At 47.1% G+C, this 23,949-nt stretch overlaps 1 protein-coding gene across 1 annotated transcript; it reads right to left on the bottom strand.

Moving 5' to 3' along the window:
- Positions 1-16: 16 nt before the first annotated feature.
- Positions 17-23,647, bottom strand: arrb1 (arrestin, beta 1). The gene is made up of 16 exons (XM_005929420.3): positions 20,686-23,647; positions 9,337-9,367; positions 9,176-9,236; positions 9,019-9,063; positions 8,572-8,768; positions 7,400-7,459; positions 7,179-7,246; positions 6,885-7,020; positions 6,407-6,491; positions 6,258-6,330; positions 5,997-6,134; positions 5,822-5,905; positions 5,247-5,270; positions 5,063-5,133; positions 3,694-3,742; positions 17-2,364 (listed from the first exon to the last, which is right to left on the bottom strand). The coding sequence occupies exons 1-16, from the start codon at positions 20,703-20,705 to the stop codon at positions 2,253-2,255; spliced, it is 1,254 nt and encodes a 417-aa protein (XP_005929482.1). The 5' UTR covers positions 20,706-23,647; the 3' UTR covers positions 17-2,252.
- Between the last annotated feature and the right edge of the window lie 302 nt (positions 23,648-23,949).

The raw sequence follows: 23,949 nt of genomic DNA, 5'->3' as shown, positions 1-23,949 counted from the left end.
GAAGGAAGCACGAAGAATGAGTTTAATAAAGTTTGACTTATTTGACTGTTTTGTTTCGCTTAATGCGCCTTATAATCTGAAAAATATGCTAGTCTTTACTGCCTTCAGCTCACCCTTTTCCCAGCATCCTCCTCTGTTGCACCAACCTTCTGCATGTCCTCCTCCACTACATCCATGAACCTCCTCTGAGCACCTCGTCGGTTGAAAAGTTCGTTTTTGTTTAGTTTCATGAATCCAGACAAATGGGGACACAAACGTCCTTTTATTTAAGATCCAGTGAAATATACAAGTTTTCCTCGCGCCCCGCCAAAATGAACAATCAGACACAGCTGATGTTTTCTGTTTTTTCTTAAACTGTACGTTACAATGCAAAAACTGGTTTCAGTCTGACTTTAAAGTAAGCAGAAACACATCTTACCCCTCATACAGGATGTTTGAGACTCTTTAACTTTGAATCTTTTCAAAATAAAGGTTTGCACAATTTCTTTACCTGCTCAAGTCACCTGATACGACATATGGATGGATGACATCCCTGCCAATTCTCTTACAAATCATTGATGAATTTCCATGTGGATTCTCTTTCTTCAGCACAGCCACTAGTTTTACTTTGTTTCTGTAAAATCAGCCGGCACGTAGGGATTGCCCATTAGAGCGCTAATCTTCAGCGGTCTAAGGAGCCAGTCCCACAGGCCGAGAAACCGGACAACGACCCACTGGCAACCTCTGGTCATTGTTCACCAGCCAGCTGTGAGTGGTTAATGTAAAAGAAGGCCGCTACGCCACAAACCTCTCTGTGACTGCCTCCATCACCTGTAGTTTGCATATAAGACGTTGAGTCATCTGCAGACCAGTAAAAGTTGCATCTTCCATGCAAACTTCAGGCAACTGAGGCAGTCTGCCACAGGCCAGAACAACCACAGGAGGCTTTTGTTGCAGCACCATATTTCACCGAGCAACTGCCACAACCACTCGCCACCCAGTCACCAGCAGTGAGTGTTTGCTAGGAGGCCTGTGTGATGACCTCTGACCGCAACACTGTTCTATCAGATTTTATTTAGTGAATAAAATAATATTTTCAATTTTGCTTGGTGTCTCTGAGTTTCAGTTCAGTTTCAATAAAAGATCTTTCGGTTTATTTTCAGTTTTAAACTTTATTACATTTAAGGTAAGTGAAGATTTACTGGGTGACGAAATGTTTCGGATATTTCAGTAGAAATTTAACATTATTAGCTTCAGAATTAGCCTGTCACACTAAAGTGACTCATAATTATCAGAATGTTGTTTGAGGAAACAAAATATTTATCTCTACAGTCTTAAAAGCATTCACAACGATCAGGCCACAGTTCGAACAGCTGCTCTTTAAATTTCTGCCAGATGTCTGATTGTTTCAGTTAAACAGAGGTAAAGGTAACAAACACGTAAAGGATGCCAATTATATTTGTCTGACACATGTATCATATTAAAGCGCAGCGTTTACTTTAAGGCAACATGAAGCCGTGCTGATTTTAACAGAAACGAAGCGAATATGGACGACCAGCGACTACCTGCAAGGAAGAAAATCGTTCTGATGATGATTCGGAAAATTATCAGCATGAACACATGAAACTGTATGCTATTTAAAATCAGTTTGATTATTCATGACATTAATAAATCATAGGAAGTATTTATTCATGCAAACTAGGCCACCGGTTGCTGTTAAATGGTCGGTGGCTCACTCTGACAGTTTGAGGTCCTCTTGTCGGGCGGCCCAGCAGATCACTTCGGTGCCGTTTCCCATCTGCTCTGCAGCTTCAGCAACACCGACTACAGATGGTTACTCAGCAAAATCCTCCATCGGCTGAAGTTTGTCTCCAGTGGCAGAGGGTTCAAGATCAACCGAGGCTGGCAGTGTTGTTTCTAAAGACTTTAAACTAATCTCAACACAACTTTACATCTGTTTGGTCCCTAATGGAAACACTTAGAACAAAGAGACATTAGAGGCATGCTACCAGCTGTCGTTAGGAGCTGCCGGGTCGGCGCTCCAGGCGACTCCGTCGGAGCAAAGAGCCGCTCCGATGTCTAGGCTGCAGTATTCTAGTTTTTTTTTTAAACACCTCACCGGGACTCAGAGAGGACAGACATGAACGAGCACACAAACACGGCACCACCGAGTGTTTAAAGGGTGTCCAGACTGTGGTTTGACCTAAAGGTGAACTCCATTAGCTCCACACTACATACAGCAGCAAAACAACAGCCGCAGTGTCTCCTCCCCTCTATCTGTCGTCCAGTTTGGGCGAGTCCACCGGCTCCTCGTCTTCATCCTTGTCGTCTTTTGCTCCGATCAGCCGCTGGCGGGCAAAGTCTTCGAAGATGATGTCATCGTCGCTGAGGGAGGGAGAGGTTATGGAAGTTAAATCAGAGACGCTAACTTGGTCATATGATTTTTGGTTTAAAATGAGTAATATGGCACTTATTAAATGTTTATTGTTTCGTATCCTTGGTTACCAGCGTTGGGAGCATTATTTTTCTGTAACACGTCGCCGCACTAACATCTTAGTTACAATTAGTCGATATTTTACTGGTTAGCAACAAAAAGCTTTTTTGTGAATTCAACTTTCGTTTATGGACGTAATCGCGCCGAGACTCGTTTACAACGCATTTTAATCAGCTGATATGAGACGGTGCCTGGGACAGCTTTGTGTTCAGGCTGGTGAGCGAAGAAACATGTCCGAGCCTCCACATTTCATAAACATTTGTGAATATAATGAACATGTAATGAAATAAAAAGTGAAAATAAAAAAGGCCAAACATATAAAATCAGTCCTGTGAATTTTTTTCAAACTATATTTACATTTTTTTTATTTTCAAACTTGGTCTTTCGACCCACTTTTATATGACAGGGCCACATGAAACAAGACTAAAGTGGAAATGAAGGTTTTCTTCTGCTCTGACAGCAAAACGAGTGGATAAATCCTCCGTCCTCTTTACTGTGACCATCGATATCCTCACATCTGTCCATTTCATTTTGTACCAACGCGCCCATCTCCCCAGTGTCTTCATCGCCACACTGTTTACTTGCTGAGAGAGCAGAGGGGACAGCAGCCGCGCCACTTTTAAAACAACAACTTTAACCGACGTGAGAAAGCTAACGGGCCATGACCCCGCCCTGCCATTTAGTAATGAGATTAATAATTACAGACGAAGCTGAAGACGAGCTGGAGACGGCAGAAAGAGTGTTTCACTGCTTTTACTTCTTCTTCCCCCTGTACAGACGTCTGAGGTAACAAAGACAGGAAGAGGAAGTGGAAATATTCGTTGGGCTGCACGGAAAGAGGAAATAAAAACACACAAACGAGGAAGTGGCCTCGCTGTTCTGTATTTCATCTTTGCAGCTGGAGTCATTTCCTTTGTTGTTGCGTACGCATGAAATGATAATGAGTAAATTGCAGCGTCGGCTCACAGCGCTCGCGTTTGGCTGTGCTGGCAGCAGAACGAGTTTCCAGTTTAAAGCCCATTTCCTGCAGCTCCCACAGCAGCAGGCATTAAGACGCATTAAGACTGAAACTCTGGAGACGAGTCCATCACTGTTAATGCTGCAGCGGGCGCAGAGGAAACCTGTCTGCTGTCAGTGTTATTGATGAGCCCGTAAACCAGAGCAGAACCAATCAGAGTGAGGAGGAGAGGCAGCGGCGAGACGGGAAGACGGCTGCTTACTTTGTGTCAAACTCGATGAGGTTCGCGTCGACTGGAGCCTCGTCTGCAGCTGTGGAGGAGCGAGAGATCACAGTTACACACCTGTGCCGAGAGGAAAACTCTTGGTGCTCGTCTCTGTCAGAGCCAATTCAATCTTCTCACACCCACTCGTTTAAAATCCCCACACACCCTCAGTCTGAGCCTGGCTCTGGTCGTGACGCTCTGACCTGTCAGACAGCCCCGTGGAGCGCCGTCTTTGCGTCTGGAGCTCAGGTTTACTGAGGGAGACCTGATGACTCCGAGCAGCTCAGCTCTGGGTCTGTTCTCCACAACCGCCGCAAACAAGGAGGAAGAACTGCAACAGGGCCGCAAACACGGATTTACGTGGGTCTCTAACGGATTGGCGTAGCGGGAAGACCGAGGCTGTGGGCAGGGGAGGAGCCAAATCCCAGTATCACACCAGTGCATTCAGTTACTAATAAAATATGCCTCTGAGGGACGCCGGCTTCACTTAGTGCATGAGTCACATGACACGCCGAACTTTGATGTGAGCGTGGACGGAGCCTGCAGCAGAGAGAGAGCCCTCCTCTTCCAGTTGGGTACACCTGTACAGGTGGCCAGTCTGACGCAGGGCTAACACAGAGAGACCGACAACCACTCACGCTCACATCTGTGGGCGGCAGCTATCTAAAGTAAGCATCTGTGGGAGGAAGCCGGAGTACCCAGAGAGAGCCCACACAGACACGGGGAAAAAGGCTCCGCTGGACTCAAACTCAGGACCTTGCTGCTATGAGGCAACAGTGCTAACCACTGCTCCACCGTGCCGCCCACAGAGAAAGATGAGAACCATGGCTCTGTGGTCGGTCAGATCCAGCTAATGCAAAGACAGCCCGGCTTTGTTAAACCTGACTCAGAGGATGCTCCTGTGCTGTGTCTGCTGGGCTGAACCTCCATGTGTCGCCACCGTCTCATCATCTCTTATTTACATTCTTCTGAGCGTGCGTCCTGATCGCCGCTGCAGACCCTGCAGTTCTGCATTGTCACCTCCCACTAGCATCTCTATTTTACAGCCCTAGCAGCTCTTGTAGAGCCTGTAGTGAGCGCTTCTAGAGGAGAAGAAGAAGAGTGCCGATTTGTCAGCTGACTCACCGGGAAAGAGATCAGCCTTAAACACCTGAAGATGAATCCACAGCAGCATATTATCAGCATGTGGACATCATGAATACTATTACACTGAACATCAAATATTAATATGCTGCATTACAAATGTCTGCTTTCCAGGTCAGGTGACGCTCTGACCCTTTGAACCTGTGGCTGATAAAATGATGCGTTACGTCATCCTTTAACTTCCTGTGTCTGTGAACGTCAGCAGGAACAGGAAGTGTCTCACCTTCCCTGTAGAAGGACTCCTCTAAAGGCTTCGGGTGCATTAACGTGAAGGGCAGCTCGACCGAGACGTCACTGAAACACAGATCATTGGTAACAACACAATAAAAGCATTTATGACCACGTCAGCACTGAGGTGTTCATGTAACTCTCAGTGTTTCCATCAATGCGAGAACATGAACGGTTACCTCGCTGCCAGATCTCCAAGGAGCCTGCAATCAATAAAAAGAACGAGTTTCAGCTTCAATACAAGAGCACAGAGGATTTATGATGAGTGCATCCCAACGCTGTGGACATTTTCACATCTTTCAAACGAACACAGATGCAGATTTTTTATGGTCCATGCACAGTTAAATAGCTTATCTCCAGTTTAGAAATGGGAACTTCTGCCCTCTGATGATTCTGCAGGTTTTTAAATCTTTTGGGCACCAGGTTGTGAGTGTTGATCAGGCGACCGCGTGCCACACGGCTGAGACGGCCGGCCCGGTTTGAGTCCGAACCCCGGGCTTTGCCACATGTCTGCCCCCTCTTTCCTGTCCTAGTCTATCAAATAAAGCTGAAAAGGCCATAAATAACATTTCTGTTTGTCACCAGCTGAGGGGTCTGATTTGTGGACGATATAACCTGAAGCTAAAACGCCACAGAGCGTCACACGACGGCGTGACGAACAAGGATTAACATCTGAGCTCAGGGTCAGCAGGCGACCACAGGACGGCGTTTGAATGAATTTTAACATTTAAAGCTCCTCTCGCACGATACTGACCCGCCACGAGACACAACCAGCTTCACTTTGACTTTGTAGGACACGATGATGCCGAGAATCTCCTTATTGGCTCCATCTCTCAACCTGCACAGCAGACAAAATATTCACACGTCACTCTGCTTGGCTGTCTCGGCCCCGCTGGCAGCGAAGGCGGCGTGAAGGCGGCTGGACTCACAGCGTGCTGGACGCCAGGTTGGTGTCCTCGTGCTTCAGTTTTCCGTCCAGAGCGAGACCTCGTTTCTCGCGATTGTTAGCCAGAAACGGAGTGAGGGTGAAAACTTTGCAGAAAGTCGAACTGGGAGCCACAACGTCACTGAGGAGAGGGAAATACAGAAGCTTCAGCTGATTTCACATTAGAGAGCTCGTCAGCAGCGTCAGTTTTTCGCTTACTCCAACTTTTGATTCCTTAGTGTCAAACTTTATGGATGAAACTCACTCTGACTCCTCGGTGGCCACGGGACATTTGTACTGAGCCGTGTTGAACAGGCAGATGTCGGCGTACTGTCGCACTGTGGACACAAATATCAGCATTTAGGAGGACGTGGAGACGTGGAGATACACACAGGAAGCAGCGCCCTGACTTGCCTGAGATCTTCATCTTCTTCACGGTCTTGTTGGTGTTGTTGGTGACGTGAACGTTGACGCTGATTGGCTCACCGTGGTAATAGATCTGAGACACAACAGACAGATGATCTCACGGCTCACAACAACCTTTATGACATTCACCTGGTTAAATCGGCGTACAGGCTAAAAGTTTGCGTTATTAGGGGCGTGGCCTCCCTGACTGGCAGGTGGATGGTGACACCTAGACCTCTGCACCTTGTTTGTGCTGTTGGAGCCTATTGGACCATTTCTAATGACATCACGTGACCAATAACATGTGTGCTGGGAGGTCGCTGCACTAACAGAGCGTCCCGGAGTCTGAGCTCCAGTTTAAGTGAAATTCAAAGATTTGATTGGCTGTTACTCTGATGAGCAGGCAAACACTTCCGTTTGTGCTCCATAGATGAGCTCTGCTGGCTGCTGGTGGGTGAACTGAGTGAATCTGTCCCTCAGGTGTTACCTCCTTGTCCAGCGAGGCCTCCAGGTGCAGCGGTTTGTCCGACATCAGGAACTGTCTGGTGGTTTCTGCCGTCGGCTGAGGGCCAGGTTTCTCTGGAGCGTACTGCACCTTCCTGATCACCAGACGCACAGAGTTCCTGCAGCAACACAACATAGCTCAGACATTTATTTCAGAGTGGATGTGTCCCAGATTATTCTGTTCACGTGTGTGTGTGGGCACGAGCGCTCTAAGTTTCATTCATAATTCACGTCTCTGTTGTGCCGCTCGGCCGGACTGCGGCTGACTCACGTTTACCTTTTGTGGATCTTTTCTTCAACATTTTCGGCACAGAAAGCTTTCACCTCAAAGTCGACTCCGCAGGCCTGAGGACACACCACAGCGAGACGTGTCTTCAGATTCATTTAAATCCAGACACGTTTCCACCTTTGAAAGGAGCTTCAAACCCAGAGGGTCTGCACGGCGGCACGAATCGAGCACAAAGCAAAAGAAAATGACAGCGGACGTCGTGGCTTTACCTTTCCGGTGTCCTCCGGTCCCGGCTGCAGGGTGACCGAACACGGCAGGTTCAGAGGAATCTGAAAAGATATGAAATATTCAAAACATCTGAAACATTTATGGGCAGGGCAGAGAGTGAGGATACTGCGGGTTCCTGCTCCGCCGTCGCTTCTCTTTGTTTTTCTGCATTTTCTGTTTTTGAACTCCAAGAACAAAAAGTTCCTCCTCTGGGTTTGTGAGACGAGAACATCTGTGAGGACAGGAAGCTCCCAGAGAAGACGCTGGACACATGAGTCACTGAGGCTTGATGGATGATGTTACGTGATAAAGCATCATGCACGAGGCAGCGTTTTAGCTGTTGTTTTCCAAACTAATTGAATCATTTATTCATTCATATCTCAACGAACAGCTTCATCTGTCATTATTTTCTACTAATGGATACATTTCCATTAAGTCCGGGATCCTGTTTACATGGATCTTTGTCAACTTTCCATGTAATTTCTCACAAATTGTTCAGAATGATGCAAAGATGAAATGAAGACATTTGATATCCAAGACTGCAAACATGGAGCCTGGCAGCTCGGCACCAATAACACCGGAGTTGGTGCAGCACGCCGAGAAAAAAACGAATGAGAAAAGTCTTAATATTAACGAGGAGGTCTTTGACGGCCTGATAACCACTGCCTGTCAGTGAAACGTGTGACGGCACGTGTCTGTTCACGCGTGTTTTTACTGTCAGTTACATGAAATCAGTATCAAACTGGTCCAACAGTGATGGCTGTGGCTGATGGCAGGGTGTCGTGATCGCCTGTGGTTTGTATGGAAGACGCCAACTTGTCTGCAAACACTCGCTATGGACTCTCCGAGCTGTAGCAAATTTGCCTTCAAAATAAAAGCCTTTTGAAATGTGTTGGCTGCTGTGGGAAGTTTCACCACGGCTCGGGGAGTAAATGGGGTGTTTGCAAACTGCAGAAACCATGGCAACCAGCATCATCCTTGTGATGGAAAACACCCAGCGACAGCCAGCAGCCTCAGCACCAACCGGTCGGGGAATAATCGTCTCCCCTTGCGACCGGAGGCTGCCAGGAAGCTGGTCTGCCTGGATCCAGCAACTCTGTGGGAGAATAAAAGCTAAAAGCACTCTGTCACAGATCAGCGGACAAATATTCAGGTGGCCCGGCGGCCTCCGTACCTCGAAGGTGAACGGGTAGGCGTGTTCTCCCAGTTTTTTAATCAGACGTTCCTGAAGACGAGTCAGAGTCTTCTTCTCTTCGGTGACCGGAGGAAACGCCTGGATGTTCGCCACAAACAGGTCCTTCCGGAACGTCAATCCGAGGACGTCCAAATCCTCGCGACCATAACGGAACGCACACGTCAGAGTCACAAACACTGATGGGGCGAGAACAAAGACAATCAGTGATGGAAGCTGATTAACAGAAACCGAAACATGTTGCACATTAATGTGAGACGCCATCTTCCTGCTCGTGGTTTTTACGGCAGGACGTGAGCCCAAAGTGAAGCAGCGTGCTCTGATAACACCAGCCAGTGAGGTTTCTGGGTAATCGCTCACATCCACAGCTGCAGCGATTTCTCTGAGCAGCAGCTCAGCTTTCAGCTTTCCCGCACTCGGGCTTCTCACCTTTCCTCTCCTTCAGGTACTCCGGGTCGATCAGAACGACGCCGTCTGCGAGGAGAAAACAAGATCTTCAGCAAAGTCGCTTTTGCTTCAAAAATCAACTTAAATTTAAATGTGAGTGAAGCTCCAGGATGGAGCCACAGACTGAACAAGATCTCACCGACAGGCTCCACCCGATCCACGTGGTCCACGAAGTCTCTCTTCCCCAGGTAGACGGTGAGCTGAGGGAGGAAGAGCTGCTGTTAGTCAGCCTGAAACTGTCGCTGCTGTTTCGGGCATCAGCAAACTGTCACACCTGCACTGTGCTAAAGGAGGACTCACCTTTCCATTGGGGCTGGCTTTCTTAAACACTCTGCAGACAGAGAGAAGAGCACAGGTCACACTGTTTGAGTATCTCATACTTTTAAATAAAACTGTCCAAGAAAAGTCTGGAAACAGTGAAACAGTCAGAGCGCGCCACACTTCAGGAATAAATTTTAAATTGTCGGAGTTTCTTCTGTTTTAGCAGCAGAAGTGGTTTCTCACATGACCCCTGCCTGTAAAACACCCAGAAAACTCAGACTACCCAAGCTGAGTGAGTCCAGGTGTGCTGCCAGATGTTGGTGCTGATGTATTTTGGGTTTCATGAAGCTCGTGTTGCTCCTAACCCTGCAGATGTGCTCCAGCCCTGAGCTGCGTTCACTCCTCTGAAGGCCACTGTTGGGGAGTAATGGAATACATGTACTGGCATTACATGTTAAATGCAAAATATGAGTAACTGTATTCCGTTACAGTTACCACTTAAAAAGGTGGTATTCAGAATACAGTTACTTTGTTGAAATAAACACGGCGGTCTTTTCCTGTTTCATATGTTCGGCTGTCCACACAGGGCCCAAACATCACAAACATCATCTTCACTATGAGAACCTCAAAAGGTTGATTCTGCTCATGTGGACGCAGCATTTTCAGCAGAGACTCAAACCTCAGTCACAGTGAAACTAGCCCACTGAATGAACAGCAAATGTGCTGTTTGTAAGGTTGTAAACCTGAAAACATCCAGGTGAACAGAATCAACCTTTTGGGATTTCCTTACCTGGATTACTGAGCATGCATTATTCACTTTCATTATCAGAAGCTACTTTGCGCCTGTTTTGTGTATCGTGTCAGAGAGCGATGATGAGCGCCAGGCTGTGACCAGCAGAGCTCTCGTGTCCACAGCTGTGCAGATTTCTGAGCTGAGAGTGATGCAAGAAGAAAACGAGTAAGTCTGGCTTCAGACGGGCTGTGAGTGTCGGAGCAGTGGCTGGATGACGTCTGGTGTTTGCTGGGACCCTGCACAGTCACATATTACAGAGGGTGTGCCGTCAGCAGCTTCCTCTCTGCATTTCTGTCTAATGCTGCCCGACAGCGTGACGCCCCTCTCCTCCCCCCGCGTTAATGTTGTCATAAATTAGCTGCTGTGGCTCCATTAGCTTTCAGCTTCCTCCTGAGTGGCTCTTCATCAATCACCAGCATCGGGACGCCGTTTTTAGCCGGAAACCGGAGGGACTCCTGGGAGCTGCCCACTGCACGATCACCTGCTCACCACACTCTCTGCAATTAGTCCAATTAAACTTTAACACGGAGCAGCTCTGCCATCTGAAATCACGAATCAGGCTGAGCGGCTGGAGGTAGAGCACCGGCTCCGTGACGGCGACAGCAGACGTTTATCGACCTCAGTGGTCACTTCTTGATTTTTAATCACAGCTGAGTGAACGTGTCGGTTTCAGACAAGGCCGGGACAAAACACGGCGTCCTCACAAACCGCTGTACTAAACACTGGACATATAAATGCTGGTGTTTGTGTGAAATGAGAGAAAAGATGCTGAAAGCTTCGGTAACAGGAAGCGAGCGTCTGAGAGAGTGTAAACACGATTAAAGATTCATTGAAAGAGAGCAGAGCTGAATCTTCAGAGCCGAGGATGCGGTTAGAGCTTCATCGCACAGACGTGAATCAGTGCAGGGTTACAGCACGAGAGGGGCTCACATTTCATCTGAGCGCGAGTAACGACTTTATCACATCAAAGACGCCAAGACAGCTCAAAGACCAGCAAGAAGGCAGAGCTCCTTTTAAGCAAATATTATTACATTTGTCCACTTTTCCCTTTCAGGGTCCAAAGCTGCTGCCACACAGGCAGAGGTGAAGCACCTGGACAGGTACACCTGTTTAGAACCACCTCTGAACCAAACAACAAGCTGAAATCAAAGACGTGTGGAGAAGCACCTGATGTGGGTTCTGACGTCTTCCTGCTCTTTCCTGTTTTCACGTCAGTGCTCAGGTTCATCCAAACTGAGCCCGGTCCCTCTGAGGCTCGTTCACACGTGAATAAACACACTTCCTGTGTAAGAGAGTGATGTGCGTCACCCCAAACACTCTGATGCATCATCATTGCTCCTTATTGTTGGGATTATTGTTGTTATCACTTAACCCTCTCGAGGCAGGCGTTGCAGATTTGCAACAGTTACAAACTAACAACCTGATCACCCCACAGACATCTTGTTTTTACTCAGAAGTACCACTGCAGGTATTCGTTTGTGCATTAGCAACAAAAACGTAATTTGAGCCTGAGAGGGTTAAACTGATGTTTAATCCTGAATATTGATGAATATTGACGCGTATGGAGACATTTCTGTCACAATAAAAAACGTGGATTCTTCTACGCAACTGTCTGTTGGAAGGACTTTCACTGATTCATTTGCTCTCTTTCTGTGTCAGGAATAAGTTTGGTGCCTTTGAGATTTTCTCACGCGTCGTGGTTCGCTCGTGGTTGGTGCAGGTGAAGCGGCTGCGCCGCTGATCGATCGGCCGCTCTGACACAGGGGGAACGCTAACTGCCCGATCGATGCCTGATTGTTGTGTCAGCTCTGCAGCAGCAGACGGCCGATGATTGAAGACTCCCTCGATACCCAAACTGCAGCAGAGACTCAAACCGGCTTTTTTCGCCTCCTCAGATCTACGACCGTCAGGTGTGACTGGACTGTGTCCGCTTTCCCACCGAGCTGCTTCTCCGTTCTAGCCCTCGGCCGGCTCAGCATTAAAGCTGGACCTGGTTCTGCCGGGCTCAGGCACACGACTGAAAACCACCAGCACGAACGCATGAGGCTCGGCCTCAGCCACGCAGAGAACAGGCAGCTGGTTTCAGATTATATCCAGAGATCACAGATGCTCTGGTCTCTGGGCTGCAGAGGGAGGGACGCTTATCAGCGCTTACTTCATGACACCGGAAACACGGGAATCCAACAGAAACATCTGGCAGCCATTAAAAACATCTGTGCTTCAAACAGGTGTGAGCACAGTGTGAAAATAAAACCCACTGTGGGGAAATAAAGAGACATTTTCAGTGTCCTGACTCACACACCTGAACGACTGTGGAAATCAGTCACTGAAGATGTTTCACCAAGAACCGAAGGGGAACCAGCAGCAGCTGCTTTGGTCTCATTTAGTCAAAATCAACCCAGACCGTCGGGAGCTTTCCCACGGAGGAGCCGGTTTACACGAGCAGCCAGTTCAAACACAAACCTTTATTCCATTTTCTATTAAACATGAAACTCTGTGAAAAGCAGGCTGGAACCTGCAGCTCTCACAGTTACTGTCTCAGGTGATTTATTCTTCGTTCTGTGTGTTAAAACTGGGAAAAGCTCCTGGAGGCTCCGTGAATCCGCTGACTCCTCGGGTCCTCCGGCCAACTTTAGCTTTGACTTTAAAATCCCTGTAATTACTTTTAGGGCCTGGCACAGCCTGACTGCAGCATTAATCAATGAGCTGCTGATCACACTTACCGCTGACAGCTTTATTGGTACAGCACCTTTTAACAGTGAGCAAAATCTAAATCTTTATATGAAACAAAATGAGCAGATATAAAATAAAGACGAGGCCACGAGAACTGAAACCAGCCCGTTGTTTGTTTTTTAAAGAATAGAATATCTTTACACAGGAAAGATATGTACAAGTTACACATACACCTGCACACATACAGATACACCCATACAAACATGCACGGGGCGTGTCCGGGGTGTGAGGGGTCCTTGATGATGATGCTGGCTTTCTGCTGAAGTCTGCCAGTATAAATGTCTCTGAGGGGGGTCGGTGAGGTGCCGATTGTCCGCTCTGCTGCCCTCACCACCCGCTGCAGTTTCCTCTTGCCCTCCATGGTGCAGCAGTTCAACCAGAGTGTGCAGCAGGAGGTCAGAAATCTCTCGATGGTGGAGCGGTTGTGGTTAATTAGCAGTCTCTGGGGTAACTGGGCCTGACGTAGTTTCCTGAGGAAGCACAGCCATTGTTGTGCTTTCCCTACCTGGTGGGAGATGTTTGTGGACCAGGTAAGGCCGGCCGAGATGTGGGCTCCGAGGAACTTAAAGCTCTCCACCCTTTCTACCTCCTCCATCAATGTAGAGGGTGGAGTGCTCAGTCGATTACCATCTCCTTGGTCTCGGCTGTGTTCAGATGCAGGTTGTTGTCGTCACACCATCGCTTCAGATGCTGAACCTCCTCTCTGTAGCTGAATCATCGCTGTTGTCGATCAGTCCTATGATGGTGGTGTCAGCAAATTTTATAATGGTGTTACTGGTGTGGATTGGTGAACAGTTATGGGAGAAAAGTGAGTATAAGAGGGGACTGAGGACACACCCCTGTGGGACACCTACATTCAGGATGAGGGTGGAGGAGGTGTGCTCTCCCATCCTGATGTTCTGGGGTCACGCAGGAAGTCCAGTATCCAGCTGCACAGTGAGCTGCTGAGTCATGAGTTGCTTATTAACCAGTTTGTGGGGTTGGACTGTGTTGAAGGCAGAGCTGGTCCACAAACAGCATTCTCACACAGGTGTTGCTACTGTCCAGGTGAGGGCTGTGTGAAGAGCTGTTATTATGGCGTCCTCTGTCGACCTGTTTGCCCAGTATGTAAACTGGTGTGGCCGGTCCTCACTGCAGTAAAAGTACTAACACCAACCAAAAGTAGAAGAGGAAATATCCGGTAAGAGTCAAGCTGAAGGAACGCAGCGGTAACTCAAACAACCACAGCATGCAGAAGAGCATCTCTGAGGCCAAAGCAGCAGCAGGAGACCACACCGCTGCTGCTCAGGTCAGCAAAGGAAACTGAGGTTAAAGTTCACACAAACTCACAAAGGTGGAAAAACGTGTCCTGGTCTGATGAGCGCCGATTTGCGTCTGCGTTCAGCTGCTGCAGGTGTGACCGTCTCAGCGCTCAGATCTCCTCACACCAGCTTCATGAACCGTTCGCTGCACTCAGAGCAGCGACGGGAGATTCTCATCAAATCTGCAGCAGCTGTGTGCTGATGTCACAATGATGTCATAACGACGTGGACCAAAATCCCCGAACAGAACGGGTACAGCAGAGCTCTGCGTGGAGCAGCACCTTTTCATTCCCTCCCTCCTGATGTTCACAGCGGTCGTATGTGAATGTTAAACGAGTCACAAAGAAACCTGAGAGCGTGACGTGGCTCAGCTCTGTCCACTTACCCTCCACACAAGCACTCGAACAGATTCTGGGGCTGACGCTGCTTCCTGTGAAAACCTCCTCAGAGAGTCTCCCGAGCTGCTCTGTATGTCTGACTGATCAGCGGAGCTCGTTAATATTCTCCCGACACGACTCGTTCAGATCATTGAGCCCGAAAACACAGAAACACACTCAGACGACGGCAGCGCAGAAACGCTCCGCTGCCACATTCACCATCAGAATGAGCTGAAACGTGTTTCTGCACGTCTCCTCTATTAGAGCTTCATTTTAGTGCGAGTCACAAACTGAAAGAAAAGGGTGTGTGTGTGTGTGTGTGTGTGTGTGTGTGTGTGTGTGTGTGTGTGTGTGTGTGTGTGTGTGTAGGTGCGTGCATGCGTGTGTCAGATGACCAGCAGTCAGAGAGGCAGAGGCCAAGCGTCCATCATCAGTGTCACTACGTCCGCCGTACTCAGAAAAGACTTCATGTCTCAGCCAATCCGGGCTCTGATGGCGGGTGCAGCAGTCTAAGCAGACCTTTAAAGTGGTTTACAGGAGGACTGCTCTCAAGTGCAGGCAGAGATACACAAGCAGCTGTTTGCAGACACCTGATCTCAGCCCAGACTCTCTCAGACAAATATTAAGAGCCCGATACGCAGAAAAACACCATCAACTGACTAAAGATGTGCAGGAACCAAAACTGCTCGAGTTCCTCATCAATAAGCCAGAAAGTCCCGGTTGCATCTGAGCATGCCCAGTTGGCCTGAAATACAGTACAGTGCAAAAGTTTTAGGCAGGTGTGAAAAACTGCTGTAAACAAAGAACGCTTTCAAAAATATAAATGATTGTTTATTGTCCCTAAATGTATTCTGTAGCAGGACAACGAGCCCAAACACACCGCCAAAGTAGTGAAGAACTATCTCCAGTGTAAGTACTGGGAGTGATGGTGCGGCTCCCACAGAGCCCTGACATCAACATCATCGCGTGTGCCTGGTTACATGAAGAGACAGAAGGATGCAGATTAAGATAAGATCTGTGCTTAGTTCTCCGAGACGTTTGGAACAACCTACCGGCCGAGTGCTCACACCAAATCCTGATTTCTCTTTTGTTCATTCACCGCATTTTGTTAATGGATGAGAATAAATGATTAAAACTTTTGTTTTGTTTTGCAGCTCTGTCACTGAGGACACACCTGCAGGGTGAGCAGCACTGATGAGTTACAGGATGCACGCTGTCCACATCCACGAAAAACTACAAATAAGACATATTTAACTAAAACGAAAGAGTGCTGCCGTCTCAGACCAGCTAAAGAAATGTGTCATCACGTCACAAGACCCTAACAGTTCCAACAAGACCCCAAAGCTAAGCTTAGCCGGTAAGTCCACAAGGAGACCTGAGGCAGTCATCCCTTACACAGCTGATGGATAAAAGACCAGGACTCCCGGTGGGACGCTGGCCTCGATCATGAGGGGGCAAAAAGTCCCAGAACCAAAATCAGAACCTGAATGATGATGTCATACCCCACCGGCTGTAAGATGAGCTACAGAACCTCATCCAGGACTCCCCACCTCCACCCTCGGTCTGAGGAGAAACCTGCTGTTGGTACTTGCCTGGTTTCAACAGCATCACGGTTGCTAACAGGCTCAGGTGTATTACGGTGCTACTCACCTGGTTTGAAGTTCTGAAGACATTCTGGCTATGAGCTAATGTTTTAGAGTGGATGGGGCAACAGGTTGTTTTCAGTCTGTTATGAAAGCCTGTATGAAAGCTACACTGTGGTTATGTCACACCGTGATGGTGACGTGCAGCAGAGATTAACCTGCACAGCGCTTTCAGGTGCATCTGCTCGTCATTGCCATTAAACGAGTGACGTTTTCATCAAACGCTGTTATATTTCATCCTGCGGGGTTTTATAGCCAGCACCCAACTTTAACTTGACAGCTTTGCTGGGAGGAATGTGGCGCGCTGCAGGGTGTTTTCCCAGCGCTGTGCTTGTGTATAAGTGTTTGATTCACCTGCCAGTAGGGGGCAGAATGAGCAGTCTGTGCTACATTAGCACCAGTTTTGCAGAAGCAGTGTGGGGCAGTGGGGAAATCACTGCACCTGCAGCGTGCTCGGTTCGTCTGTTTCATCTGAAGTGTTTCTGCGACACTGCTGAGGTCTGAGGGGTGGAGCGCACTCAGCTGGAAGCTTTCTTCCTGCTGCTCACCTAAAAACAAAGGAAACGGAGGCTTTGGGCCGACTTTCTGATTCCAGTTCTCAGTGGACCTTTTTCCTTCTGACCCGGAGGTGTGTGTGGCGGCCATGATAGGAGTCGGCGGATCCTCCAAATAACAAAACGTTGGTGAGATGATAACACTGCTGTCGATGCTACGAGGGTCGCCACAGCTTTAACCTCAGACTCTGAGCAGTTTGCAAGCAGCTGAAGCTTCCTTTATTACCTCCTTTAGTAAAGGATGCATCAGAGCTTCCTTTATGAAACGAAAGGAGATGATGCCGTCCCACAATTCACAGCAACGACCCATCAGACCTTACAGTAAACAAACAGGTCATCATGTGACTTACTGCTGAGTTACCCACCAAATGACGGCCATCTTTGATCGACCACAGGTGAGCTCTCACCGTGTTACTTGTGCATGTGCGCACCGTCTGCACACAGCAACCAATGAGAGCACAGCAGGTATCTGAGAGGAGCTTTTTGTAGTCCACCCGCAGGACTTTGTAGTTTCACCGCAGCAGAGCCTCATTATTATTATTAACAGTCTGTTTAAGGACAGCTGATTCTCCGAGTGCCGCAGTCCTGCTCTTCAAGTCCTTGTAAACAATCCTTCACATCTTTACTTCCCTTCCACTGAGGTCAAGGAAATGTAATTTGAGAAGACGCATGAGGTCCTTTTTTCACTATTTAACCACAAAGACTCATCTGCTTTCTGCAACAAGAACTAAAGCCGCTGAATGTTTGCACCGGTCCGTGGAAACTCAGGGAGGTTCTGTTGGTTCCTGCAAGCGTGAAGTTCTTCACATTTACATTCAGTCCAAACGGGTACAGGAGCCAGTCTGTGCACCACAGTGGATTTTAAACACAGCCCCATTTCAGGCGCACAGACTAACAACATTTCTAACTTTTATGATACTTTTATTGGGTGAAAGTGTTTAGCAGTCAACAGCAGGACGCCGCCACATGCTGCACTCGTTCAGCTGCTTCCTGTTTGTGGGTCTCTGCCTTCAGCTTTAGTATTTAAACGCAAACAAGTTCAACACTTAACCTGCTTAAATTCTCGTGGAATAACGAGGGAACAGGCCTCGCTCGCTGATCAAAGTGCTCCTTCATCAGCTGTCTATGTTTGGAGAAGCTAGACTGTGTAAAACCTACACAGAACAAAATAACAAACACGTCTCCTGAGTGCAACACTAAAGCTCCTGACCAGCTGACACTGACGTCACCGCCTGCATTGGTGCTCGTACTCATGAAACAGCCTCAGTGCATCAAGGCTGTTGATCTGGGACAGCCAAGTATCCCAGAATGCATTGCACACAAAACAGCAGGCAGCAGTGGCAACAGCAGCAAATCTGGAAGCTGGAGTAAACTTTCAGAATGCTTCTGTTGTTGTGCCACAAAAGTCCGTTTTAATTTAGTTGTTTGGGCTTCATATCTGTGGGACTCATCACAGGTTTGAGTCGACTGATCAAAATATTGCCAAACTGAAAACTCCAGGGACGTTTTTTCACCCTTTTCCTGGATGTCTGTGGGTCTGACACAAATATTGCTGCATCTCGACCTGATCACACACCTGAAGGATGTCCTAAAATACTTTAAGCTGCACACTTTGTCATTGTTTGTCTCTTGTAAGCATTGGAGAGACGATGACTCAGTAGTCCTGTTGTAGTTCTCTAAAGTGCATCGCCGGGGGCGTACGCACAGTTGGTCTCTGCAGATTGGTCAGGCAGGCGTGAAGACGTCCACACCAATCATCAGCTCACCATCTCATGAAGAAATTTACATCACTAGCAGATTCGTAGACACGGAAAAAGTCTTGACAAGCACACGCCCACATGGTGGTCCTTCCATGAAGCTACACCATTAGTGTGCATAAGCTGCCTCGTTGGGGACCCCTTCCCCGTGTTACGGCCTCATTGGTGGGACCCAGTCTCATTGCCCCATCTAGGAAAGGGGCTCATCAGTGAGAGCCTAGTTGTTGAGCCTTTGCCCTCGTGTGATTCCTCCATCACCACAGGCTTTCAGCACACTGTTGAAGGTGGAGGATTATGGATCGGACCACCAGCTGGTCAAATTGCCTCTAGGCCAGCGGTCCCCAACCCCCGGGCCTCGGACCGGTACCGGTCCGTGAGTCGTTTGGTACCGGGCCATGAGAGTTGAGACTCGGGTGTGAAATGTATGGTTTTCAGGGGTTTTAGCGGTTTTCAGCGTTATTTTGTTATCGTTTTTTTCGTTAACTCGGTTTTCCTGGGTCTTTTCACGTGTGTTATGAATAAATCTTCTGTTTTTTCGGTACCGGTACCAGTTTTATTTTGTTGTATTTATCCGCGACACCTTAAAGGCCGGTCCGTGAAAGTATTGTCGGGCACAAACCGGTCTGTGGCGCAAAAAAGGTTGGGGACCGCTGCACTAGGCTCCAAAATATTTAATTTGGTCAAAGTGCCAGCGAAGTCCTGACACTGAGGATCCCTGAGTTCTCAGTCTGATACTGGGAATGCAAATGTGTGATTCTTCCTTGAAAAATATCAGGTGTGGAACAAATAAGCTGATGTTTTGATCCAGCTTCCTGTTAGGAGGCTCTTTCAAAGCTTCGCCTAACCTGAGATTGTGAAGTTCCTCTGGTGGGTGTACAAGGAGTCAAAGAGCGAGTCAGCTGACACTGACTGTAATGGACTAAGAAAGCCCTGGATTTTGAACCCAAAGCTGTAGTTCCTCTGACGTCCAGCAGAGACAGCAGTGAGTCCAGCTCACAGACTATCCAGCAAAGAAAACGTGTTTCCAGCCTGATACACAAGCTGTTCTGCTTCATAACACTTTTAATAACGCACCTAGATTAAAGTTTGCATTATTAGGGGCGTGGCCTCTCTGACCAACAGGTGGATGGGGACACAGGCGGCTGCAACTGCTAGCTGGCTGCTAGAGTTCACCTAAGCTAACTCGAGTCCCTGCACTGGACCTCTGGACTGTTCCTGTCGGAGCCTTTTGGAGCATTTTCAATGGCATTATCCGACCAATAACGTGGCTGCGGATGTTGATTGGATGTTACTGATCAGCAGGTGAAGAGTTTCATTAAAGCTGGTGGAGAGGTGAGACATGGGCTCAGAACCCCTGTAACCTCCTAGCACAGATCCAGAACTTGTCCCAGTAAATCAGTCACGCTCTCCTGTCAGAAACATGACGTCTGCTTTCTGTGGTGATACTGGAGCGATAACAGGTGTGGTAGGAGGCTGTGGGTGTGCTGGTTTAGGCGAGAGCTGTTCAAGTCCTGTTTGGACTTTTGTATTTCAGTCTTTGGGTTTGGGCCGTTTCTTCCAGTTCAGGAGCAGTTTGTCATTTTCATTGTGACTGTCACAAAGATGCACAGAGAGCGCCGGCCTGTCTGAACATGGTCACACCCTGATGTGTACCTGTTATCGCCACAGTCTGGGATCAAATATTTTAACTAATAAAAACTAAAAACAGCCTCTTCTGATTTGGCCTCCTGACACATAGTTACATGTTTTCCTGGTTTTTCTCTGTTTTAGTTTTGCAGCTCTGTGACTGCATTTCTCTGTCGTGCACTCGGAGTAACAGCGGCTGTAAAACATGAGCTCGCCTTTAACCCTCCAGATGAGGCGTGAATGAATCAGAGTGACACACGCTTACATGATTTTACTACAGTATCACTACAAGTACTGGCAGTGATATATTTCTCTGGTAATCTTGTTTCTTTCACAAAGATGGGTTTCCCCCCATGTTTCCTGTGTGTCTGACTGTCAAAATAAAAGACAGAAAAGCCCCAGGCAAACACAGCAAACCTGTCAGTGCCATCGAGACGTCACAGTCCTCGAGGTTCGGACACAACGTTATGTAACGTTACAGCAACACACACACACACACACACACACACACACACACACACACACACCTCCTAACGGATCGATCTGTGTGACACACACACACATTTATCAGGGTGCATTACTGCACACACCCATTAAATCTTACCTTGTTCCTTTATCTCCCATCCCGACGATGTCGACAGCAGCCGGGCGGAGAGATGATGGAGGAGGATGGAGGGATGCCGTCACCGTGGAAACTGAGGGCAGGATATCTCTCTCTCTCTCTTTCTCTCTCGCTCTTTCTCACTCAGGAAGCCGTTGTCATGCCATCAGAGTCTCCTCAGCAGGAGGAAAAACCTCCATCTGAGCTGCGACTGAACGAAGGACTGACTGAATCCACCACTCTGCCCCTCCTCCTCTTTAACTCGCCTCCTTCCTTCCTCTCAGCGCCTGGCATGCTCTCCCCCTCTCTCTTCTGTCAGACTCATTAGCAGTAAAACATGTTAAAACAGGAGACACCCAGAGGACAGATTATATTTGTCTGACAGGAGCATCACACTGACAGCTGGACTCTGACCTCCACCCTCCTTACATCTGTCCTTCATTAAATAAATATTTATTTCCTCTAAATCTAGACACTTTCCAGGCTTGAATGTTTACAGCCCGAGGAAGGAAACGAAGAAAGTCGGTGTCGTTCTTTCTATGAACATTCACTGCCAGCTGCGCATCTCTGCGTTTAATCCAACCCTCAGTACTGACTTTTAAGCATGTTTACATCTCGTCATTAGTGACTTCTTACAACCAGTCGCCCCCTGCTGGACATTTAGTGCAGGAGTTTAGGCAGTGTCGTACTCGGGTTCAGTCACATCAGTGTGAAGCAGTTCAGGTTTCTCTCTCATCATGCTTTATAAATGTATGGGCTTGCACCACACGCCCCTGCCCGATGTTTTTATTTATTCACATTAATGTGGCCATGAGTCTTTACGTACAGCACTGACACTTTATATTTGCGTCCTGCAGTTCCCCATCTCATCCTGCTGCTCTTAAATCGCGAGTGATGGAAGTTTTTAGTTTGTCCAGAAGGGGAAGGGCGTCTGTTTCAGGGGCCTCGGGATCTGGTCTGAGGATTTCATGGGTCCAGCTTTCCTTGGGGTGGTTCACAACTGAGCACATAAGCAAAGCTGTTGAATTAGCCATCGATTGATATCCTTAGCCTCACCTGTGACTGAAGCTATGGGTACTCAGACCTAGTTTCAAAGAGCAGAGGTAACCCCAAGGTAGTATTAGACACCGTTAGTGATATAGTTGCTCCTGCTCCACCTGCTGTCCCAATTTCATTGAATGAAGATTGTGAAAACTTTCTTTGTTGAAAAAGTCAGCAATGTTAGGAACAATATATCTCCTTCTGTGTCTCTTGTCTGCTCCAACCCCACCTAGTCCTGTTATTTTAACCTGTGTCCTTACCTAAACTGGTCAAATTAGTTAATTTGATTAAAAAGCGTCCTCCTGCTCTCCTGATATTTTACCTGGATCTTTGTTTACAAATGTCTTTCAGTCTATCGGTCCCTGTGTGCTGACAATTATCAATACTTCATTGGTTTCTGGTCAGGTCCCTGTTTATTGTAAGAATGCTGTCATTCACCCACTGGTTTTATTTTATCTGTTTATCATACAAACTTATTAGAAATAAGTTTGTATGATCTAAATTAGAAAAAATCTTAAATAAATAAAATAAAGTAAAATTTAAATAAATAAATACAAATAAAAGAATAGAAGGGGCGGGGCTTAAATCCTGTGCCTACCTTAAAAAAAGACTAAATTTCAAATTCTTTTCAATCTAGTTGCAGGTGGGTAAATCACATTGTTCTAAGGAAAAGATCTGAGATATTCCACATATGCCACTTGTGGATAAATTTAGCAGGACTACCTTTCACTGTGAGTGAGATCGTCTCCACCCTCAAGAATGTCCGGACAGTATTAAGCCATTGCAATGCAGATGGAGGCGTAAAATACAGCGTCTAGCAAGAAGGGAACAAAAAGCCACGATCTCAGTTTGCTGGGGAGTTATATTAAGAGGGTCTCTGGAACTCCAAATATGGCAATTAGAGGGTCTTCTCGGATCGGATCCAAAAGCCTCTGAAAACCCAAAATGTGTTCAAACTTGGACAGAAGAAAACATATGGATTGCAGGGGGAGGTCACATTGATCTATAATTGAAGGAAAATTTTAGACAAACGGGATTTTGAGAAATGGACTAAACTGTACAAGCTGTAGCACATGGTGTACTTGAACGCATGAGAGTCACCTTGTCCCACCATGATTCAAACAGTTCAACACCTAATTCATCCTCACAGGCGGTTCTGATTTTACCAGATGAATCAGTTTGGGTCACCATAAGCATACAATATATATTTGATAGAAGTGATTTTTGATTAGGCCTCACAAGCAGAAGGTCAACCCATAGAGCATCAGCAGGGAGAAGTTTGGAAACAGTGATGAGACACAGTGTCTAATTTGCAAATAGAGAAACAAGTGAGAAGGAGGTAGGTTACATTTTGAGGACAGCTCTGAGAAACTAAGAAAGACATCATCTTTGTAAAGGGCTCTCACGCTTTTTATGTCTCTTTCATGCCACGTCAGACAGGCGGCAGTGGCAGGAAAATAGATTATTCCTTAACAATAGTAATCTGGTAGAGGGGGATATGAATTTAAAATGCGACCTGAACTGAAACCACATCTTATGTGTAGAGAGCACTACGGGATTTGAAGCAACAGACGATGTTTAACAGGCAGTGATGAGTAGATAAGAGAGGCGGCTGGAAAATATGGAGAAACTGATTGAATTTCAAGTTTACACCAAATCAGGTTCAGTGAATTTAGCCAGTAGGTCAGCTTATGAATATGTGAAGACCAGTAGTACATTAAAAATTTGGTAGGGCAAGACCCCCCATTAGAGGTAAACTGTTGTAATAAAGAGAGCCTCAGTCTAGACCAGGGGTCACAACCTTTAAGACCCAAAGAGCCACTTGGAGCCGGTTTCCACGCAAAAGAAAACACTGGGAGCCGCAAATACTTTGTGACGTCTAAAATGAAGATAACACTGTACATATTGTTTTTTACCTTTATGCTTTGTGTGAACAACTAAGGTGTGCTGCTTAAATCCATGAAGTGCTACAGAGAAAACTACATTTTATTTATGTAATAAACACATTTCGAACTCTTAAAGAAATATAACAAAAGGAAAGCTGAACTACAATGATCCAGCAAACAGAAACTGCTGTGAGCCGCCCCCCTTATATCGTCTTTGGGCTTTTGGAGCCTTGACCTGACTTTTAAAAATAACTGAAAAAAAGCTCGATGCTGCTGAAAAATGAAAAGTAGATATTTAAAAAATTCTGCCTAAATATGTATTTTACCTGGTTAATGTGTG

The sequence above is a fragment of the Haplochromis burtoni genome, unplaced genomic scaffold (assembly GCF_018398535.1).
Source record: "Haplochromis burtoni strain Fernald_Lab_line unplaced genomic scaffold, NCSU_Asbu1 Contig_123, whole genome shotgun sequence".
Taxonomy (NCBI): Eukaryota; Metazoa; Chordata; class Actinopteri; order Cichliformes; family Cichlidae; genus Haplochromis; species Haplochromis burtoni.
The sequence above is the reverse complement of the archived record's forward strand: the minus strand, read 5'-3'. Positions and strand labels throughout refer to the sequence as shown.

What these genes read in the sequence shown, in the direction of transcription:
- arrb1 (XM_005929420.3), bottom strand. Translation starts at nt 20,705, where the DNA reads ATGGGAGATAAAGGAACAAG. An exon ending in GTACCTGAAGGAGAGGAAAG is followed by an intron (nt 8,769 to 9,018) that starts GTGAGAAGCCCG and finishes TCGCCCCATCAG; the next exon opens with TGTTTGTGACTCTGACGTGT. An exon ending in GGAGTCCTTCTACAGGGAAG is followed by an intron (nt 3,743 to 5,062) that starts GTGAGACACTTC and finishes GCTCCTCCACAG; the next exon opens with CTGCAGACGAGGCTCCAGTC.